The 20162-nt window shown below is 40.3% G+C and overlaps 1 protein-coding gene across 4 annotated transcripts in view; it reads left to right on the top strand.

The window, feature by feature from the left end:
* Positions 1-14049: 14049 nt before the first annotated feature.
* Positions 14050-20162, top strand: part of LOC109865504 (myosin-binding protein C, fast-type) — a 48949-nt gene continuing 42836 nt past the window's right edge. For 2 of the 4 annotated variants that reach the window (XM_031799365.1, XM_031799362.1), the window contains exon 1: positions 14050-14166. In XM_031799365.1, coding sequence (XP_031655225.1) covers positions 14142-14166 — 25 coding nt within the window. In that variant the 5' untranslated portion in view covers positions 14050-14141. The remainder of the gene's footprint in view (positions 14167-20162) is intronic. The other 2 variants (XM_031799363.1, XM_031799361.1) reach the window with 1 other exon arrangement.

Here is a 20162-nt window from a genome sequence, read left to right as displayed (position 1 = left end):
ACATGTTATTTATTTAAAAATAATAATAATAATAATCCCAGCCCCGTCCCCACAGGAGGTCTTTTTCCTTGTGGTAGGCCGTCATTGTAAATAATAATTGGTTCTTAACTGACTTGCCTAGTTAAATAAAGGTTTCATAAAATACATTTTTAAAAACCCTAATGAGCCACACCTGAAATTAACCAATGGATTTCATTAAAAAAATATCCAGATGCTGGCTCAACCAAACTGATGGTTATAAAAACAACAACTAATGCTTAAATTTAACCGTGTTTGGGTAATTCTAACAACCCAACTGGGTCAAGATAACCCAGCATGTGTTCTGTCCTATATTTAGGTTGTTTTTAACACAGCATTTTTTGAGCATGGCTTAATTTCTGTATTGTGTCCTTTACTTGCTTGTTTCTTTGCAGTCTTGCCAGATTTAGTTGTTTTCCTAACTGTAAAGATGAGGGTAAAGGAATAAAATATGGACACTTGGTAACTTCATGGCTAGGAAACTTTCATAAGAACATTCCATATGTTAGGCTATGACCAAGGACACAAATAGAGACTGATTTGAAGAGGGCACGACAAAACCTATTCCCCCTCAGGAGACTGAAAAGATTTGGCATGGGTCCTCAGATCCTACAGCTGCACCATCGAGAGCATCCTGACTGGTTGCATCACTGCCTGGTATGGCAACTGCTCGGCCTCCAACCGCAAGGCACTACAGAGAGTAATGTGTATGGCCCAGTACATCACTGGGGCAAAGCTACCTGCCATCCAGGACCTCTATACCAGGCGGTGTCAGAGGAAGGCCCTAAAAATTGTCAAAGACTGCAGCCACACTGGTCATAGACGGTTCTCTCTGCTACAACACTGCAAGCGGTACCGGAGCGCCAAGTCTAGGTCCAAGAGGCTTCTAAACAGCTTCTTCTACCCCCGAGCCCTGGCATATCAAGAAGCTGATTAAACAGCTTGCTCATTACAGAACAAGGTGCACCTTGTAATCGGCATGCTGATTGCCAGAATGTCCACCAGAGCGGTTGCCAAAGAATTTGATGTTAATTTCTCTACCATAAGCCGCCTCCAATGTTGTTTTAGAGAATTTGGCAGTATGTCCAACCGTCCTCACAACCGCAGACCACATGTAACCACGCCAGCCCATCACCTCCACATCCAGCTCCTTAACCTGCAGGATCGTCTGAGACCAGCTATCCAGACAGCTGATGAAACTGTGCATTTGCACAACCGAAGAATTTTGGCACAAGCTGTCAGAAACCGTCTCTGCATGCTCGTCCTTATCACAAGGGTCTTGACCTGACGGCAGTTCGGGGAATGCTCATCTGTGAGGCCACTGGCACGCTGGAGAAGTGTGCTCTTCACGGATGTATCTCAGTTTCAACTGTGCCTGGCAGATGGCAGACAGTGTGTATGGCGTCATGTGGGTGAGTGGTTTGCTGGTGGCACGTTGTGAACAGAGTGTCCCATGGTGGCGGTGGGGTTGTGGTATGGGCAGGCATAAGCTACGGACAACGAACACAATTGCATTTTATCAACGGCAATTTGAATGCACAGAGACAAGATACTGAGGCTCATTGTCATGCCATTCATCCACTGCCATCACCTCATGTTTCAGCATGATAATGCATGGCCCTATGTTGCAAAAATCTGTACACAATTCCTGGCAGCTGAAAATGTCCCAGTTCTTCAACGGCCTGCGTACTCACCAGACGTCAGTCAATGAGCATGTTTGGGATGCTCGGGATCGACGCTTACGACAGCATGTTACAGTTCCCGCCAATATCCAGCAACTTTGCAGACATTGAAGAGGAGTGGGACAACATTCCAATGGCCACAATCAACAGCCTGATCAAATCTATGTGAAGGAGATGTGTTGCGTTGCATGAAGCAAATGGTGGTCACACTAGATACTGACTGGTTTTCTGATCCACACGTCCCTACCTTTTTCTTAAGGTATCTATGACCAAAAGACGCATATCTGTATTCCCAGTCATGTGAAATCCATAGAGTAGGGCCTAATGAATTTTATTTTAAATGTACTGATTTGAACTGTAACTCAGTAAAATCATTGAAATTGTTGCATGTTGGGTTTATATTTATTGTTCAGTGTACACGTGGAAAAAAGTATTTGACTGAATATGATCAAGCCAGCAGCAAATGAAACAGAAAGTGAATTCTCTCCTCCCTCTCGCCCTGGTTTTATCTCATATTTAATATTCCATACCAGTGACAAACTCGGCCATGTTATCGACATATGGCAGTACACAAACAAAATCTAGCTCACTCATTTTACCAGCTAGAAAGTAACAGCCACAAATTCATTCAGAAACGGAGGAAGAGGATAGCTAGCTATAGCAAGCTAGCGTTAGCTGACACCTCTTTAACAACATTGATTCTAAGATTTAAAAAAATATATACTTTCCCAATTAACAACATCCACAATCCAACCCTCGAAATAAAGCCTGTCTCCAGGACTTCTCCAAAATGACCACAGATCTGTGATCAGATCCATGACCAAAGTGTTACATTTCAATTTAGCCCGCAGGTTAGGCTCTATTATCAGGGGTTCTTACAATTTTTCAGCCTGGTACCCAAATGAGAAATTCTGTGTTTTCCTGGGACCCAAGCGTAGGAAAATATGCAACTATTTGTAAATGTCAATACATTTCATTGCCCTTATGCCTAAAAAAAATGCAGTATAGACAAACACAAATAATTAAATACCCATAAATATATATTTTCCCCCATTAACAACACTCTGACATACCTGTCTAGGTTGGAACTGTTGCTGTTAAAATACAATAAATAATTTAATTCTGAACTGAAATAAATGTATTGATCACCTCACACAGATGTATAACTGAACACACACACACACAGACACACATGCGTTTTGATCGCGCAACCCTCAGTGATAGTACAGATAAACAATTAATAAATTATTGTTGATAGAAAGTCTAGGTTGGAACTGTTGCTGTTAAAATACCATTTTTTAAATTCTGAATTGGAATAAACTGATACATACACATACACACAGTGAGAGGCGTGTGGCTGGTTGAAGTTTTCAACAAGCATGTCTATTCTGGGCTCCGTTTTTAACAGTGCAACACTGAGGTCATGCTCAGCATTGACACTGTTTCTGTACTTGAGAACCCTGACTTGCATAGTTATGTGGTGCCAAACAGGATCAGAACATCTACTGCTTTCTCAGTCAGGCAGACCGCTTCCTGCTGCAGTTGAGCAACCCAGAACTGTGTGAGTGTTTGCGTCAAAAAGCATCCTGCGTCAATCAGTTTATTCCAGTTCAGGATAAAATACAGTTTTACTTGTAACAGCAACAGTTCCAACCTAGACTTGTTTTCAACAATCATTTCTACAGTAAAATGTACAGTAGGCCTGATCACTTTTCATCTTCATCTGTACTGTTTCTTAGGGTTGCACTATCAGTAGCTAGTTAGCTTGCTTTGGCTAACGTTAGCTATTAGCTGTGTAACGTTACAAGGCCATGGGGATTGTTTGAAAGAGAAACTCACATCTACTACTATGAGAGATAGTACTCCCTTATTTCTGCTTATCATCACCTGTTATAAAATGACAACAATGCCTTGTTAGTTGACTTACTTTCCCACTTTCGAAGCACTGTTTCCTGAAGCATTCTGCCCTGTTCTGAAAGAACTCCCTGGGTTCACCGTCATGTTGTGCCTGGCTGTTTGATCAGGACGTGTCGTTTTATTAATTTGTTCATTTTGAGAGACTCATTACTAAGCACTTCACCACACAAAACACATTTTTTAAATTTTATTTCACCTTTATTTAACCAGGCAGGCCAGTTGAGGACAAGTTCTCATTTACAACTGCGACCTGGCCAAGATAAAGCACAGCAGTTCGACACATACAACACAGTTACACGTGGTGGGCACTCCTCATTATTTCTCAGAGTTTGTAAGACAGAGACAAAAAAGTCACCACTGTATTTGGAGTTTCATGACGACGCTGATGTGTCGGAACTCGTGGCTAGAATGAGTCCATTTCATGATGGCGAGTGGGGATAACAAGTCAGTGGTTTGAACGACAGCGCTGCAGCGTGTGGGTCGCGGAGTGATCTTCAACAAAACAGCAGGGAAAAAAAGAGCCGGTAAAACCTTGAAGCACAAGGGTATCTCCCTCTCGCGCAGCTGCCAAACTGAGCAGAGAGTGCACTCAACCTAGTTCTCAGTTGCAGCTTGTCCAAATCAATTCCAGAAATGAATTAAATAATTCTACATTTACGTCGCGACCCACCATCAACAGGTCCGACCCATACATTAACAAACGCTGCTCTATAGAAAACTATAGAGCCGATCCACACACACAGAGTGCGCAGACAGCCAGCGGCTCCCAAAACACAACTCATGCGGCAAGCTCCCGAAATCAACTATCCCATTGAGCAAAATCCCCCCCCCCCCTTCATTAAGAATACCTGCCTACTTTCTCCAAAATGCCAGCAGATCCACAATCGAATACATGGCCGAAGCGTGTGTGTTACTTAAGCTTCAATCCGTGTTATTTAGATGGAAGACGTGAGCTAAATGTGGTAGCTCTATAGCTAGCTAACGTTAGCATAGAGGTAGTAAGCTAGCTCTTTTTTCTTACCTGGCGAGGCCCTGATAATGCTTTGTCTCTGCTGGCTGTTAGTGATACTTTATAAGCCACGTTGTTGGTATGGACAGCAGTGTTTTGCTGAAGCCCTCCTTTCGTTGTTGATAGCCGTGGAAATTCTCAAGGATGAAATGTGCCCCGCAAGTGTTTAATTTGCGTGACCATATAGGCATACTCACATTTGTATAACAAGTGTTGCTACATCCTACTATCACACAAAGCTTGGCCTTCTTGATAAATAAAAATGCAATTGCTAGCAAGCTCCATACTACTAACCAACAATATATATATATATTTTTTTTGAGTATATGAAGGATGAGCATGTATTTATATTTCCTCATTGTGTGATGCTGATTATGGGGCGTTGTGAGATTGTTTTCCCGAAGTTAGAGCTGATTTGAAGAAAACCTCAAACCAAACTTTTAGAACAATATTACAGTAATATAAAAATGTATTTAAGAGTTTGGAATTTGGGGAGGTTTTCTTGGGGTGCTCTAAGTTACTATTATATGTGTTTCTGGCATTGAGGAATAGATGCTACATGCCCTTAAGGGGGTAGACTTTTTACACCCTTGGAGAAGAAGAGGTGGGGGCATTTGGGGGTGTCTGGATCGAAGGGAAGTTGAGTGGATGAGGTTAGCTAGGACATTTGAAACTCCTGTAAAGCATCTCTCTAAAAAAGCTATAACATGGACACTTCTGTAATGTCACACTGATGTGTCAACAGTAATGGTGGATGTGGGAAAGTGACATACAGAACATCTAATGTTGCCAACCAAGGCGTGAGGTGACACCACATGAAAAAGTTCATCCAATTGACCCAGTTCGCGATAAGTCAAGCATTGACCTCCAAGAGCCGCTGTATAGAACCTGAGGAACTTTACCTACATCGAGGACTTGTTTGTATGACAACTTTCCATGGATGGTCTGAGCATGGGCAACTATGGGTAAACACGTAAAGAAACAATGAGGTTAGCTAGGACATTTGAAACTCCTGTAACCTTAATTGTGTAAAGCATCTCAATAACACAACAACTAGGACATGGACACATCTGTAATGTGAGATTCAGTGGCTGGGCATCACACTGATGTGTCAACACTACTGGTGGATGGGGGGAAAGAGACATACAGAACATCTAATGTTGCCAACCAAGGTGTGAGGTGACGCCACATGAAGAAGTTAATCCAATTGACCCAGTTAGTCTGTCTTGGGCTGGGGGCGGTATTTTCACCTCCGGATGAAAAGCGTGCCCAAATTAAACTGCCTGCTACTCAGGCCCATAAGCTAGGTTATGCATATAATTAGTATATTTGGATAAATATTTGGATAAATATCACTCTAAAGTTTCCAAAACTGTTAAAATAATGTCTGTGAGCAGAAACAGAACTGATATGGCAGGCGAAAACCTGAGGAAAATCCAACCAGGAAGTACTATTATTTTTGAAAGGCTGTTTTTCCATTGAAAGCCTATCCACCATACAAAGACTTAGGACCCAGTTCACTTCCTCAACATGTGACCAGTCTATAGGCATTGTTTCAGGCTTTTAATCTGAGAAATGAGGGAGATACACCACTTTCAATGAGAGGACAGTAGAAATTTCCAGACATGAACCAAGCATGTGATCGGGAGCACACATTTCTTGTTTACCTTTTCCATTGACAAAGCTTTTGTCTGGTTGAAATACTATTGATTGTTTATGACAGAAACAACCTGAGGATTGATTTTAAACATCGTTTGACATGTTTCTACCATCTTTAATTGTACTTTTTTAACTTTTCGTCTTGGTGTTGAGAGCACGAATTGTGCCTTTGGATTTCTGAACTAAACGCACCAACAAAACGGAGGTATTTGGACATAAAGATTAACTTTATCGAACAAAACGAACATTCGTTGTCTAACATGGAGACCTGGGAGTGCCACCAGATGAAGATCATCAAAGGTAAGTGATTGATTTTAATGCTATTTCTGACTTTTGTGACACTCTCCTTGGTTGGAAAATGGCTGTATGGTTTTCTGTGACTAGGTGCTGACCTAACATAATCGTTTGGTGATCTTTTGCTGTAAAGCCTATTTGAAATTGTACACTGTGACTGGATTTTACAAGAAGTTTATTTTTAACATGGTGTAAAATACTTGTATGTTTGAGGAATTTTAATTACGGGATTTCTGTTGTTTTGAATTTGTCGCCCTGCAATTTCACTGGCTGTTGTCGAGGTCGGACGCTTGCGTCCCACTTGTACCAGAGAGGTTAAGTCAAGCATTGACCTCCATGAGCCTGAGGAACTTGACCTACATTGATGACTTGTTTGAAAGACACCTTTCCATGGATGGTCTGAGCATAGGTAACCACTTTAACTTAACAGTACTTGATACTAAGTCTTATATCTAGATACAGTTATGGGACCTGTGGGACCTGTTCAGTTCAAGCCCTTTTTGTTTCAGTAACCACACCAGAGCAAGACTTTGCACTTCCATTAAAACCTTTGGGGAATAGATAAGAATTTCAGAGAGGGGTGAACTGGAGTACAACCCAGTAACCAGCTCAGACAGAGCTGAAAGGAGAGAGAGTTTGAGGAGAAGGGGATTGATGACGGAGATGGTTAGAATAAAAGAGATACTATGGAACTGGAACAGAATATTAGTATGTTTCGGGAACGTGGCGTGCCTGACAGCAGCTTAATCAACAACGCCATCAACATAGTCAACATTGTGGATGTTTGAAGATGGAAAAGAGGCTCGGAGCAATATGATACAGTGGGACAGAGCATTGTGTCTGGAACAGGACTCTGAAAACTGAAAACGTAAGAAAGTAAAGCGTTCTGAAAATGCTGTCCTCAACATTTCTAAATACGCATCATTCTTTAAATGTGTTTTCATGAAACATACACTATGGACGTTAATTAAAAATGTGGTCTTCAATGAGCCTGTATGGTTCATATACACTGAGTATACAAAACATTAGGAACATCTGCTCTTTCCATGACATAGACTGACCAGGTGAATCCAGGTGAAAGCCTGGGATAATAAGGATCCCTTATTAATGTCACTTGTCAAAAGTTTGGACACACCTACTCATTCAAGTGTTTTTCTTTATTTTGACCATTTTCTACATTGTAGAATAACAGTGAAGACATCAAAACTATGAAATAACACGTATGGAATCATGTAGTAACCAAGAAAGCATTTTGATTTGAGATTCTTCAAAGTAGCCACCCTTTGCCTTGATGACAGCTTTGAACACTCTTGGCATTCTCTCATACCAGCTTCATGAGGAATGCTTTTCCAACAGTCTTGAAGGAGTTCCAACAAATGCCGAGCACTTGTTGGCTGCTTTTCCTTCACTCTGTGGTCCAACTCATCCCAAACCATCTCAATTGGGTTGAGGTCGGGTGATTGTGAAGGCCAGGTCATCTGATGCAGCACTCCATTACTCTCCTTGGTCAAATAGCCCTTACACAGGCTGGAGGTGTGTTTTGGGTCATTGTTCCTTTGAAAAACAAATGATTGTCTGACTCAGCGCAAACCAGATGGGATGGCTACTCTGCGTCTCACAAAGACACGGTGGTTGTTACTAAAAATCTCAAATTTAGACTCATCAGACCAAAGGACAGATTTCCACCGGTTTAATGTCCATTGCTCGTGTTTCTTGGCCCTAGCAAGTCACTTCTTATTGGTGTCCTTTAGTGGTGGTTTCTTTGCAGCAAATTGACCATGAAGGCCTGATTCACGCAGTCTCCTCTGAACAGTCGATGTTCAGATGTGTCTGTTACTTGAACTCTGTGAAGCATTTATTGGGCTGCAATTTCTGAGGCTGGTAACTCTCTAATGAATTTATCCTCTGCAGCAGAGGTAACTCTTTCTTTCCTGTGGCAGTCCGCATGAGAGCCAGTTTCATCATAGTGCTTGATGGTTTTTGCGACTGCACTTGAAGAAACTTTAAAAGTTCTTGAAATGTTCCGTATTGACTGACTATGTCTTAGAGTAATATGGACTTGGCATTTCACAAAATAGGGCTATCTTCTGTATACCACCCCTACCTTGTCACAACACAACTGATTTGCTCAAATGCATTAAGAATGAAAGAAATTCCACAAATTAACTTTTAACAAGGCACAGCTGTTATTTGAAAAGCATTCCAGGTGACTACCTCATGAAGCTGGTTGAGATAATGCCAAGAGTGTGCAAAGCTGTCTTCAAGGCAAAGGGTGGCTACTTTGAATAAAGATTTGTTTAACACTTTTCTTGGTTACTACATGATTTCATATGTGTTATTTCATAGTTTTGGTGTCTTTTCTATTATTCCACAGTGTAGAAAATAGTAAAAATAAAGAGTAGGTGTGGCCAAACGTTTGGCTGGTACTTTATGTAACTGGAAAATTGATATTGAAGCATAAGGTGGATGGGAATGTGCAGGACGTAAACCGTTTTTTACCAGGTCTAATGTGTTATATTCATTTCCCATTTCCACAAACTTCAAAGTGTTTCCTTTCAAATGGTATCAAGAATATGCATATATTTGCTTCAGTTCCTAAGCCACAGGCAGTTAGATTTGGCTATGTCATTTTAGGTGAAAATTGGAAGAACGTGTCCGATCCTTAAGAGGTTTTTAAGAATCACTGACGTGGAGTGTACCTACATTTTCATTGCAGTGATTTGGATACCAATGCAACACAACAATACTGTTGGTGTCTTTTCAAAACATTTTTGTTTCTCAAACAGTACTTACCTGACATTTACCATAGCATTGTGTGGTAACAATAGATACCCGATACTTAGTCACTAGTGAAAGTCTACACACCCCTTGCACATCCCTTCACATTTTGCTGCCAAATTTTTTTTGGGGGGGGGATTTCTACCCCCCAAAAATGATCAACAACATTGCCTTCATTCCACATTACAGGCCTGTATGAAAAAGTAACAGGGAGGAAGCCTAATAAAAAAAAAATCCACTCCAAATCATCCGTTCTGTTTGCAATAAGGCAATACTGCAAGACAATTTGACCCAAACTACAGGTTTGGGTCAAATTGAACACAATACAGAGTTATGGGTATGCTTGTCATTGGCAGAAACTGGGGAGTTTGTCCAGATAAAAAAATATATAAAAGGATCAAAGCCCAGGTAAAAAGTTAGAGGAAAACCCACCTCAGTCTTCTGGAAACCTAACCCTGGGATCAAGTTTTATATTTCAGTGTACAACTACACAAATGAATAAAGACACACCAGAATGGCTTTCCAAGAGGTGTTGAGTGTTCTTGAAAATCTGGGACCAGGTTTGAATATAATATCGCTGTTCCCAACCAAATTTACTGATCTTGAGCAATTTTGACAAAAAAAAGGATATACACTGAGTTTACAAAACATTACGAACACCTGCTCTTTTTTGTTGGTTGTAAATTACACTTTTTATTGTTTATTTTCACAATATAACAACGCAATTGAATTACATTTAACACTAAGCAATAACTTGACAGACGTGACTATAAATACAATAAAGGAGCTAGAAAAGGAAACAAACTTTAAATTGTTCACCCACAACCCCCTCCCCATCTCCAAAACAGCTAATACAACAAAATTATTTTCATTTTTATTTATTTTCTCTTTTTAATTAAAAGACCGTACCCCTACCCCTTTTTATCTATGTACAGTATGTCTGTAGTCTACCAGTCCATTACATATTGTTTTCTCCTTCTATCTCGGAGAGAAAATGTCCCCAGATGTCAGAAAAGTGATTGAGTTTGCTGTGAATTTTATAAATCAATCTTTCATATGAAGCCGTTTCTGTTAAGGCTATCTTTCATATGAAGCCGTTTCTGCTAAGGCTATCTTTCATATGAAGCCGTTTCTGCTAAGGCTATCTTTCATATGAAGCCGTTTCTGCTAAGGCTATCTTTCATATGAAGCCGTTTCTGCTAAGGCTATCTTTCATATGAAGCCGTTTCTGCTAAGGCTATTCCTTATACGAGGGAGGGTTCTTCTCCCTCCAGTGTCTCAATGACTCTTTTGGCTGTGGTTAGAGCAACCTTTAGCCAGTTTAAACACAAGCTTCTCAGTCTATCAATATCCTGATATTCAGGATTTCCAAGTGTTGTGGTACCTGGAATATCCCCAATATTTTCCATTTCCTTCTGCCAAAAGGTACGCAAGCCGGGACAGTCAGAGAACATATGGATCCCATCACCTGCAACTGACTGACATTTCCAGCGTTGGTTAGATTCTGTCAAACCTATTCCGTTCAACCTCAGAGGAGTCCAATAAATCCTATTGAACACTTTATAGACTGACCAGGTGAACTTGACACAACTGCGGGAATCATTGGAGTCAACATGGGCCGACACGAGGGGGGTTACGTTGCCCTAAAAGTTGGCAGAATCGTATTCAAAATTATTCACAGCCGTAATGGCTGCATTACAAGGTGTAAGACATTTTTTTATTTTTATGTATTAATTTAGAAAATAGCATTTGGAAAATAGCATTTTCTTTCACTTTGAAAATGTAGAGTATGTTTCAAATTCCAAAGAATCCAAAATACAGCTCACGAGTATTTATTAGGTAATTATGTCACACAGTAAAAAAAAAAAACGGATTAATAGGGACAGTAAAATTAAGTATAGCAATATTTTACATTTAATTCACACTGTAAACTTCATGGCTGTGTTTACAGGCTATTAAATGTAAGATCAGTCAAAGGGTGATGGTGTCAGCCACTCCACTCAGTCTCTTTTACCTCTTCCACTGCATAGTAACATCTCTTCTTAAATTACATTTAAACATAGGTGGTCTTCCGTCCTTTTGGCTATATTGGTTTCATGATGTAAAGTTCAAATTCTGACAAGATGTTGGTCTAATTCTGTCCTCTCCTATTTTTAAAATGACGAATGTGGGACAACTATTTAAAAATACTATAAATGAGTTACATCAAATCATCAAACACTTTAGGAGAATATTGTCCTGTACATCTCTTCAGACACATACCAATCTAGTCAGTTTATCCAGATTTTAGAGCTAGTATCCAAAGAAAAATAAAGCAGAAACCCTGCCACCTGTTTTGGTAAACACTCTCGAATTGATTAACAGAGCTATGGATGCAGAGACTGACCATCCATGAGATAAAAATGATATGTTGTTTGGAGGATATACCACATTTGCAATCAATGAAGTAAACAAAACAAGCTTATATTTGGGGTTCTGATGGGTTACGACAGTTGTTCTAAGCTCATGCATAAGTTATATTCTTCAAGAATCAATGGCTAAGTGTCATTCTTTTAAAAGTCCTGAAATGGATTTGGCAAATCCCCTTTTAAGGGCCAAACCCAAATGTAAATTCTCTGCACATACCTCACATTTTAGTGCAAATCTCAGATTAAAACCAATGCATTTAGGCAACGTGTTAACGCATGTGTATTACATTCGGATCTGGTCATAAGTGTGCAATGTCAGTTTGTGGACCTTCGGGGTGTTAGTTGATAGTGACCCCACCACCTCTCTGCCTGTTGAACAAAGAGTATCAAGTCCCTCCCTCTGTCTCACTTTTCTTCTCTCTCTCTCTCTCTTTCTCTCTCTCTCTCATTCTCTCTATCCCTTCCTCTCAGTGCATTTCAGCCCTGTCTGCAACTATATCCCTCGGTGGGCACACCGCGCCGGTCGTGCTAGTCGCTTTCACAGATTTACGCGAGAGCTGAGCAGCAGGGGACTTGTCTCCACGGTGACACTAGCTGTCAAGCCAGTCGCATTCTGCTAGCCGAGGAGTCACAGCTGAGGAGTCACAGCTGAGGAGGCGGTGACGAGCAGTAATGAAGACATTCCTTCAGACCCGCTTTTAAACCACTAGATGTCAGTGAATAGGAGACAGGGGAAAGTGTCAGATAGTGTGCCGTTCTAGAGTTACACTATCCAGTATGGTCAGGCTCTGTTGACCCTTATAGCATATATAGCTTCTGAGAGCCTTATTGGTAGATTTAGAAAGGCCTGGGGAGGGGGATTAAGTTATGAGTAGGAAATACTGGATTGGCTAAATTGTCCATGTCGATGGGCCAACAAAAGTGGGGGAAAGAGAAAGTCATTAAGAATTCTATATTGTTCAATCTTTATGGTCTTACAAACAACATTTTTATTTTTAATCAGGGGGAGGAGTGGTGAGGGGGTCATCCGGCCAGTTGTTAGGGTATGCTTATTCACTGGCTATTAATAGCGCTGATGTGAAACATAGGAACTAAATTAATGAATATAGTACGTACATGTATGTGTCATGGTTGGGGTCAGTTCGAATTGAAGGCCGTCAATTCAGGAAGTAAACTGAAATTCCAAGTGTAGCATTTGAAAAAGGGCATACAGTATATTGCCAATGACTGCTTAATAAACTGAAAAGTAGAAGCTATTTATTTCATCATTTTTTCCATTAACACCCAATTGTTTTAAACCTTTAACCCCAACCCTGATATATAAATGTAGGTCAAGAAAAAGTATCCTATTACATTAACACAAATATGGTACATTAAAATACTATACTTACTTTTTTTAACTAGGCAAGGCAGTTAAGTGCAAATTCTTATTTGAAATGACGGCCTAGGAACAGTGGGTTAACTGCCTTGTTCAGGGGCAGAACGACAGATTCGGGGATTGGATCTTGCAACCTACCGGTTACTAGTCCAACGTGCCAACCACTAGGCTACCTGCCTCCCCACTATATTTTAAATAATGTGACATAATATAATTACAAAATAAATCTAACTAGAAATGGAAGAAGGAAAGAAAACAAAGAAAATAACCCAGAGGTGCTTTTTTTAGCCTCTGGGTCAGGCCCTTTGAATGTGATTTAAGGCTTGCACACATAGCCCTGAATGTGGATCTAACGTTAGTTTTAGGGACCACCCGCAGTAGACCTCAGACTGCCAACATTTTCCACTTGATTCTACATGTTAAATTGGTGCACATTCGGGTTAGCAGATTACGTTCAGAGGTGCTAAGCACTCTCGGCCAGCAAACGCTATTGGTGCGTCTGAGCCCTTAATGGTAGTGTGAGAGGTGATGATTGGGGCAGCGGTTACATACACGAGGTGCAAGACAAAGTGCTAGAAAAGTAGCAGATGTTGCTACGCTCACAGCATAGTTTCCCTCTAACATGACAAGTATTCCACAAGTTTAATACGTCGACCGATCCCTTGGTAAAATAAACCCCTTTCACCACTCCACCTTCTCACCCTCTCTTGTCTCCCCCACCTTATCACTCTTGCCTCTCACGTCGTTTCCTTGGAATCCTCATTGGTTTCAAGTGACAGCCTCTCCCTTTCTCTCTCTCTCCCCCTCTCCCTCTCTCCCTACCTTCCTCCCTGGTGGGTGGGTGACTTAAGTGCCAGGAGAGCTTTGAATAAAATAAAAAAAAGAGAGAGAGAGGGAGAGAGAGAGAGAGAGGCAGAGAAATAAAAGGAATAAGCACAGCAAGCCCTCAGACTTCCAGCCCGAGACGAGAAGGCACTGGGATAGCCACTGGGATAGTCATGCCTGAAGCCGCCGATGATGCAGGTATGCACCTGATGGATCATTCATTTGAGTCAGTATGTGGAAAGTGTTTCTGTTAGAGGGTGCATATCTCAGATGTGAGGGTGTAAAGCGCTAAATTGTCAAATGCAATTTTTTTTTTTTACATAGTTGTTAGATATTTAGATAATTGTTCATTTGTTCTGCAAAAGTGGCGTACTGTAGACATATTGTTGCAGTGTTGAACATGCATTCTGATATGTATTTCCGTCAATGTCCATAGAGTTACTTTACTGTTAGTGAAGACTACTTCATAGCGAACTCTGTCCAAATATGGAGAAAGGAGTGGGATGTGTCTCCAAATTCCTCACAGAAATGCTTTATTTGACCGTCATAATTGTTGTCTTTTCATGAATTTAGCAAATTGAGTTGTCAATTTACTATACATTTTCTAGAGTGATTGTTTTGAGCAAATGCATAGCTAATATGACTGTGTACGGCACTGAATATGAATGAAAATACATTCAATGCCAGAGCAATTTCCAAACAGTGCACACTGATGTAATTTATAATAATGTTAGTAAGCTACAGTACATTTCTTAAACCAGACTGCATGGAATTTGGTTCCAGATAGCAACAACCTGATGTGAAAATGTACTGCATATCTTAGGTTGGAGAGGACCAAAAAATTGGTAGAGGTAGAGCTTAGCACATACTGTATGTCATGTCAGAAGATGGGAGAGAGGAACAGATGGCAGGTGCAAGGGAAGTGGTTTGAGGGACTAGTTTGTCTGAGAGAAATTACTACACACACAGGGGGTCTAACCTCACTGCCCTCTCAGTTTCGTCACTGCAGCACAGCTTGAACTTGATCCAGATAATTACTATTGGTGTGTGACACTGTAGGGTGACCAAATGCATGTGTTCAGAATCAGATGAGCTAATCAGGTGATGCAGTCATAAGCGATGTGTAGCTTACATATGCCCTAGGAAACTGATGATGTGTACAAGTGTACAAAAAGTGCAGGCTCTTGCACATGGGAAATAAATGATCATACGTGATGGCTTTACTATGGAAAACTCAGCAGCCGTTAAGTTTTATCAATTAAATTGTACAGTATCAGGGGAAGTTTTGTAAAAAAATGTTTTAAATAATTATGAATAGTACAGTTCTGTGTAAGGCGCATTCTGTGATTTCATACAGATATGCCCCCTCAAAAGGTAAAAAATCTACAAAAACATACAAAATGTTGACTATAAGCTCTGATATATTGATACCATGACAAACCCGGAAATTGTATTTGTATGAGACTTAGAAATGTAACAAATTGAGCTGACATCACAACCAATGGATTGCAACACTATCTAGTCTATAATTTACTATCTGATATGTGGCCATAACACTTATGTCAATTCAGGCTACTAGTTACGTGTCCAGAAGTATGTTTATTTTAATCGCTCCTTAGTTTTTTCCAAATATTACAGCTCATACAAAAGCATATACCTCACCGATATTCACACATTTTCTGCACCTGTCCTGAAAAACACAAAAACATTATCTTTCAAGAAAAAAAAGAAGAAATTCTTTCATTTTTTACTTTCATTTTTTTTTGTTCCACGTTTGCTAGCTGGTTTCGCTCCAGACCTTTGATTTATACACAAATGCATGAGAGGGAAGGCACACTTTGGGAATAATGCCTGTCTTGGAAGATTTCATTTCCTGGTTACTTGGCAGGACTGTCGGAAAGTTGGGAAATATACTGTTGTTTATGATAATGTCATTTAGCTGATGACAACATAACGAAAATAAGCTTGGTAGCATCATGTCGTTTGAATCCCAACTTTTCCTACCTATCAAAGTCAGACTGACACTTAGTAACGCAATAACGTTTGGGTATGTCATGACTTCAATCGTGTCATAAAACTTCAAGCACTATATTTAGTGATGTGTGTCTATGGCAGATTTCAATATATGGTTGGCTTCCTCTCCTCTGAGGAGCGAACTGTCCTCCGTTTTAACATCCACGTTGACCAAGTGTTACCGTAAATCACAACGCTGACGGTAACCTGAGAGAGGGACTAGAAAACCCGAATGTGAGAGGGAGATGAGTTTTAAAGACACCACGTTGATTTCAAGACAGGGCGATTGGCCTTGTCTTTCTGTCGTCGCTGCTCGCCCACTTTTTTCCTCTGACAGAAAATCTCTATATTTCTTTGACACGTAAGCGCTGTCTGTTTTTACACGGTGTGAGTCTTCAATGACAGTCTATGAAGTCTTGAAATGTAATACACATTAAGCACTACTAAGTTTTGAAGCTCCCACAGCTCCTTACCTTTGTGAAGGCCTATTACCACATTTCCAAGATTTCTAGACTCCTGTCCTACCGTCTGTCACCTATGAAACGGTGACCACTGTAACACCCATAAACTTTCACCTCCTTCCATCTACTCTCGTTCTCCCAGACCCATCCTTTTTCACCCTGAATTTACCGGTGGTTGGGCCTTAAGATAGATATGATATCCCCTTGCCACGTCTGAACCCCCGCCACCATCTTAGACCTTTCTTGGCTCCGTCCTCACTCAACCGCTAACCTTTGACTGCACAGCTCAAATAACCACCACCCTCCCTGATTGACGGGTTCCTGTACATTAGGCTTACCAGAAGAAAAAACAACTCTAAATATAATATCATTTGGAAGGACAGATACAAACAGTTTATTTCAGTATGAAAATACTCTGAAAATGTGCAAATACCTTACAGTTTAATAACAAACTTCTGCCATAAAGAGTTAAAAATAAAAACAGGAAATACCAATTTGCACCAAGTATTTATGCAGTTTATAATCATTCATAAACAATTGACATACATCGGGGCAGCTTTTCTGCCTGTCACTTTAGCTACTCAGGATACAGAATAATCTACTCTGTGTATATTTTACCCCTCTTGTCCTTCAAACTACTTATCAATGCCTTGGGGGGGGTCTTGCATTTCTGTGTCGTTCCATTATTAGGTAACCACAAGACCATTTCTTTCTTTTTATCACTGATCTCTCTCTTCCCCCTTCTCCCAGTTAAAAATATCCCGACTTCACCTCTAACCTTTTTCCTCATCTACATTACTCTACCCACATTAATATGATATCACGCCGGCATATAAGGTTTTATCGTATCCAACTTGCAATATAATTTGCTATAAATCATGATCTAATCCTCCTTCTGTCTCTGCAGATGTAGGATCTTGTAATGTATTTGAGGTTTAAAAAGGCTTCTGAAGTTAGTAATATCCACTTAGAAATGTCAGAAATGTCCCCCGTGAAAATGTATCAACCCCGACAAAACTGTCCATTAATTACAATCAATATAATAATACATGTTTTTCCTGTTGCTGCAGGATTATTTTCCTGCTGTAGGAAACTGGCTCAAATTAAGATCCTACATCTGTACTTTTTCCAAAAAAATATAGTCCAACCCTTAGTTTCTCATCCCACTCTTTCCCTTCTCCTCTCTCAAAAACTTGACAGGTCTGCTTTCAATGTAAGCAGAGAGAGATAGGGAGAGAGCAAAGGGTTGCAGGTAGCCTAGTGGTTAAGAGCATAGGGCCAGTAATCGAAAGGTTGCTGGGTTGAATCCCTGAGCCAACTATGTGACAAATCTGTTGACATGCCCTTCTGCAAGGCACTTAACCCTCTGGATAATAGCTCCTGCTAAAATGTCAAATTAAATGTAGAGATGACAGTTTGTTGGCCACAATTCCTTTCATCTTTGCAAAACATCATGGCAGCAAAATGAACTCTTCATCATCCTCTCTCATGTTTCCTGTACATCTTTATTTTGTTTTCCTCAACATGGCTTGTGCAATGCACTTCCTGAAACCATAAAAAGAAAAAGGTTGGCACTCTAAAAACATCGTTATTCCACCTCTTGCCACTATTACATTTTTGGGCCATATTGCATTGCATTGAATTGATTGCTTTTGAAGGCATTCTCTCGATATGATGTCACTCTTTCAAGACATACAGTGCCTTTAAAAAGTGTTGACACCGCTTGACTTTTTGTTGTGTTTACTGCCAGGATTTAAAATTGATTCAAATGTTGATTTTGTTTCGCTGGCCTACACACAATATCCCATAATGTCATAATTATTAAAAAAGGAAATGCTCAAATGTCTTGGGAAATGGCAAATCTAAATAAGTTCAGGAAAAAATTTACTTAATAAGTTGCTTGGACTCACTCTGTGTGCAATACGTGTTTAACATGATTTTGAATGACTACCTCATCTCTGTGCCCTGCAAATACAATTATATGTAAGGTCCCTCAGTCGAGCAGTGAATTTCAAACACAGATTCAACCACAAAGACCAGGGAGGTTTTCCAATGCCTCGCAAAGAAGGGCACCTATTGGTAGATGGGTAAAAATGTGAAAAAAGCAGACATTGAATATCTCTTTGAGCACGGTGACGTTATTAACTTTGGCTGGAGTATCAACGCACACAGTCACTACAAAGATGCAGTCATCGTTCCTAATTCAGTTGCTGAAAAGGAAGGAAACTGCTCAATTACAGAGTTTAACGGCTGTGATAGGAGAAAAATTAAGACGAATCAACAACATTGTAGTTATTCCACAATACTAACCTAATGGACAGAGTGAAAAGAAGGAATCCTCTACAGACTAACAAATATTCCAAAACATACATCCTGTTTGAAACAAGACACTAAAGTAATACTGCAAAAAACATTCTGTCCTGAATACAAAGTCTTTTGTTTGGGGCAAATCCAATAGAACACATTACTGAGTACCACTCTCCATATTTTCAAGCATAGTGGTGGCTACATCGTGTTATGGGTATGCTTGTAATCGTTAAGGATTGGGAAGTTTTTCAGCATAAAAAAATAAAGAGAATGGAGTTAAGCAGAGGCAAAATCCTAGAGGGAACCTTGGTTCAGACTGCTTTGCACCAGACACTGGGAGATGAATTCACCTTTCAAGGACAATAACCTTAAACACATGGGCAAAGCTACACTGGAATTGCTAACCAAGAAGACAGTGAATGTTCCTGAGTGGCTGAGTTACAATTTTGACATAAATATACTTGAAAAACTATGGCAAGACCTGAAAATGGTTGTCTAGCAATGATCAACAACCAATTTGACAGAGCTTGATGAATGATTGTTGCACAATCCAGTTGTGGAAAGCAATTAAATAGTCCCAGAAAGACACACTCTTGTCATCGCTGCCAAGGGTGCTTCTACAAAGTATTGACTCAGGGGTGTGAATACTTATGTAAATTAGATATTTCTTTAAAAAAAAAATGTCTATACATTTTCTAAAAAATCTAAGAATCTGTTTTCACTTTCTCATTATGGGGTATTGTGTGTCGACGGCTGAGGGGAAAAAAATATTGAATCAATTTTGAATTCAGGCTGTAACACAACAAAATGTGGAATAAGTCAAGGGACTCCCCATTCTAGGTTTACACTTGACCTCCTTATCTCTCTTGTTTCTGCCAAGGCTCTCTCCATGGCAACTCACAGTGAGCTCCAAAGGCATTGGGACAGTGGCACATTTTGTTGTCGTTAGGGCAACAGACCAGGAGAGATGTCTGCCTCCCCAATGTAGGATTCATAAATCCTATCACCAGGACTGTCGTTTGAAATCCCATTGATTTACCACAAGGCTTAATCGTCCTCCAGATGCGGCCATAAAAGACGCCATCGAAGTGTCTGTGTATGGCCATGTTGCACCAGATCACATGCTCTTAGCTAAAGATAGCAAGACGGTAACTAAATCTACCGTATCTGTTTCTATGTACATATTTTAAATAATTGTATGATATGGGCTGACTATTACATCAGTCCCGGCCTAAAGTTCCTATTGGCTCAAGGCCAAGGTGGGCAAGGTCAAGGGGGGCTGATTAGTGGGTGGAAGGTCCCTTGAGAGGTCAGAGGCGTGACCTGTAAACAGACACTTCACACCTCCAAGGCAGAGAGAGCCCTTTCTCACGCAGCAGACTGGCCATAAATGTAATCAACTCGAGCTGAGGG

Source organism: Oncorhynchus kisutch, linkage group LG20, assembly GCF_002021735.2.
Source record: "Oncorhynchus kisutch isolate 150728-3 linkage group LG20, Okis_V2, whole genome shotgun sequence".
Classification (NCBI taxonomy): Eukaryota; Metazoa; Chordata; class Actinopteri; order Salmoniformes; family Salmonidae; genus Oncorhynchus; species Oncorhynchus kisutch.
This window is presented reverse-complemented; position numbering and strand designations above follow the sequence as displayed.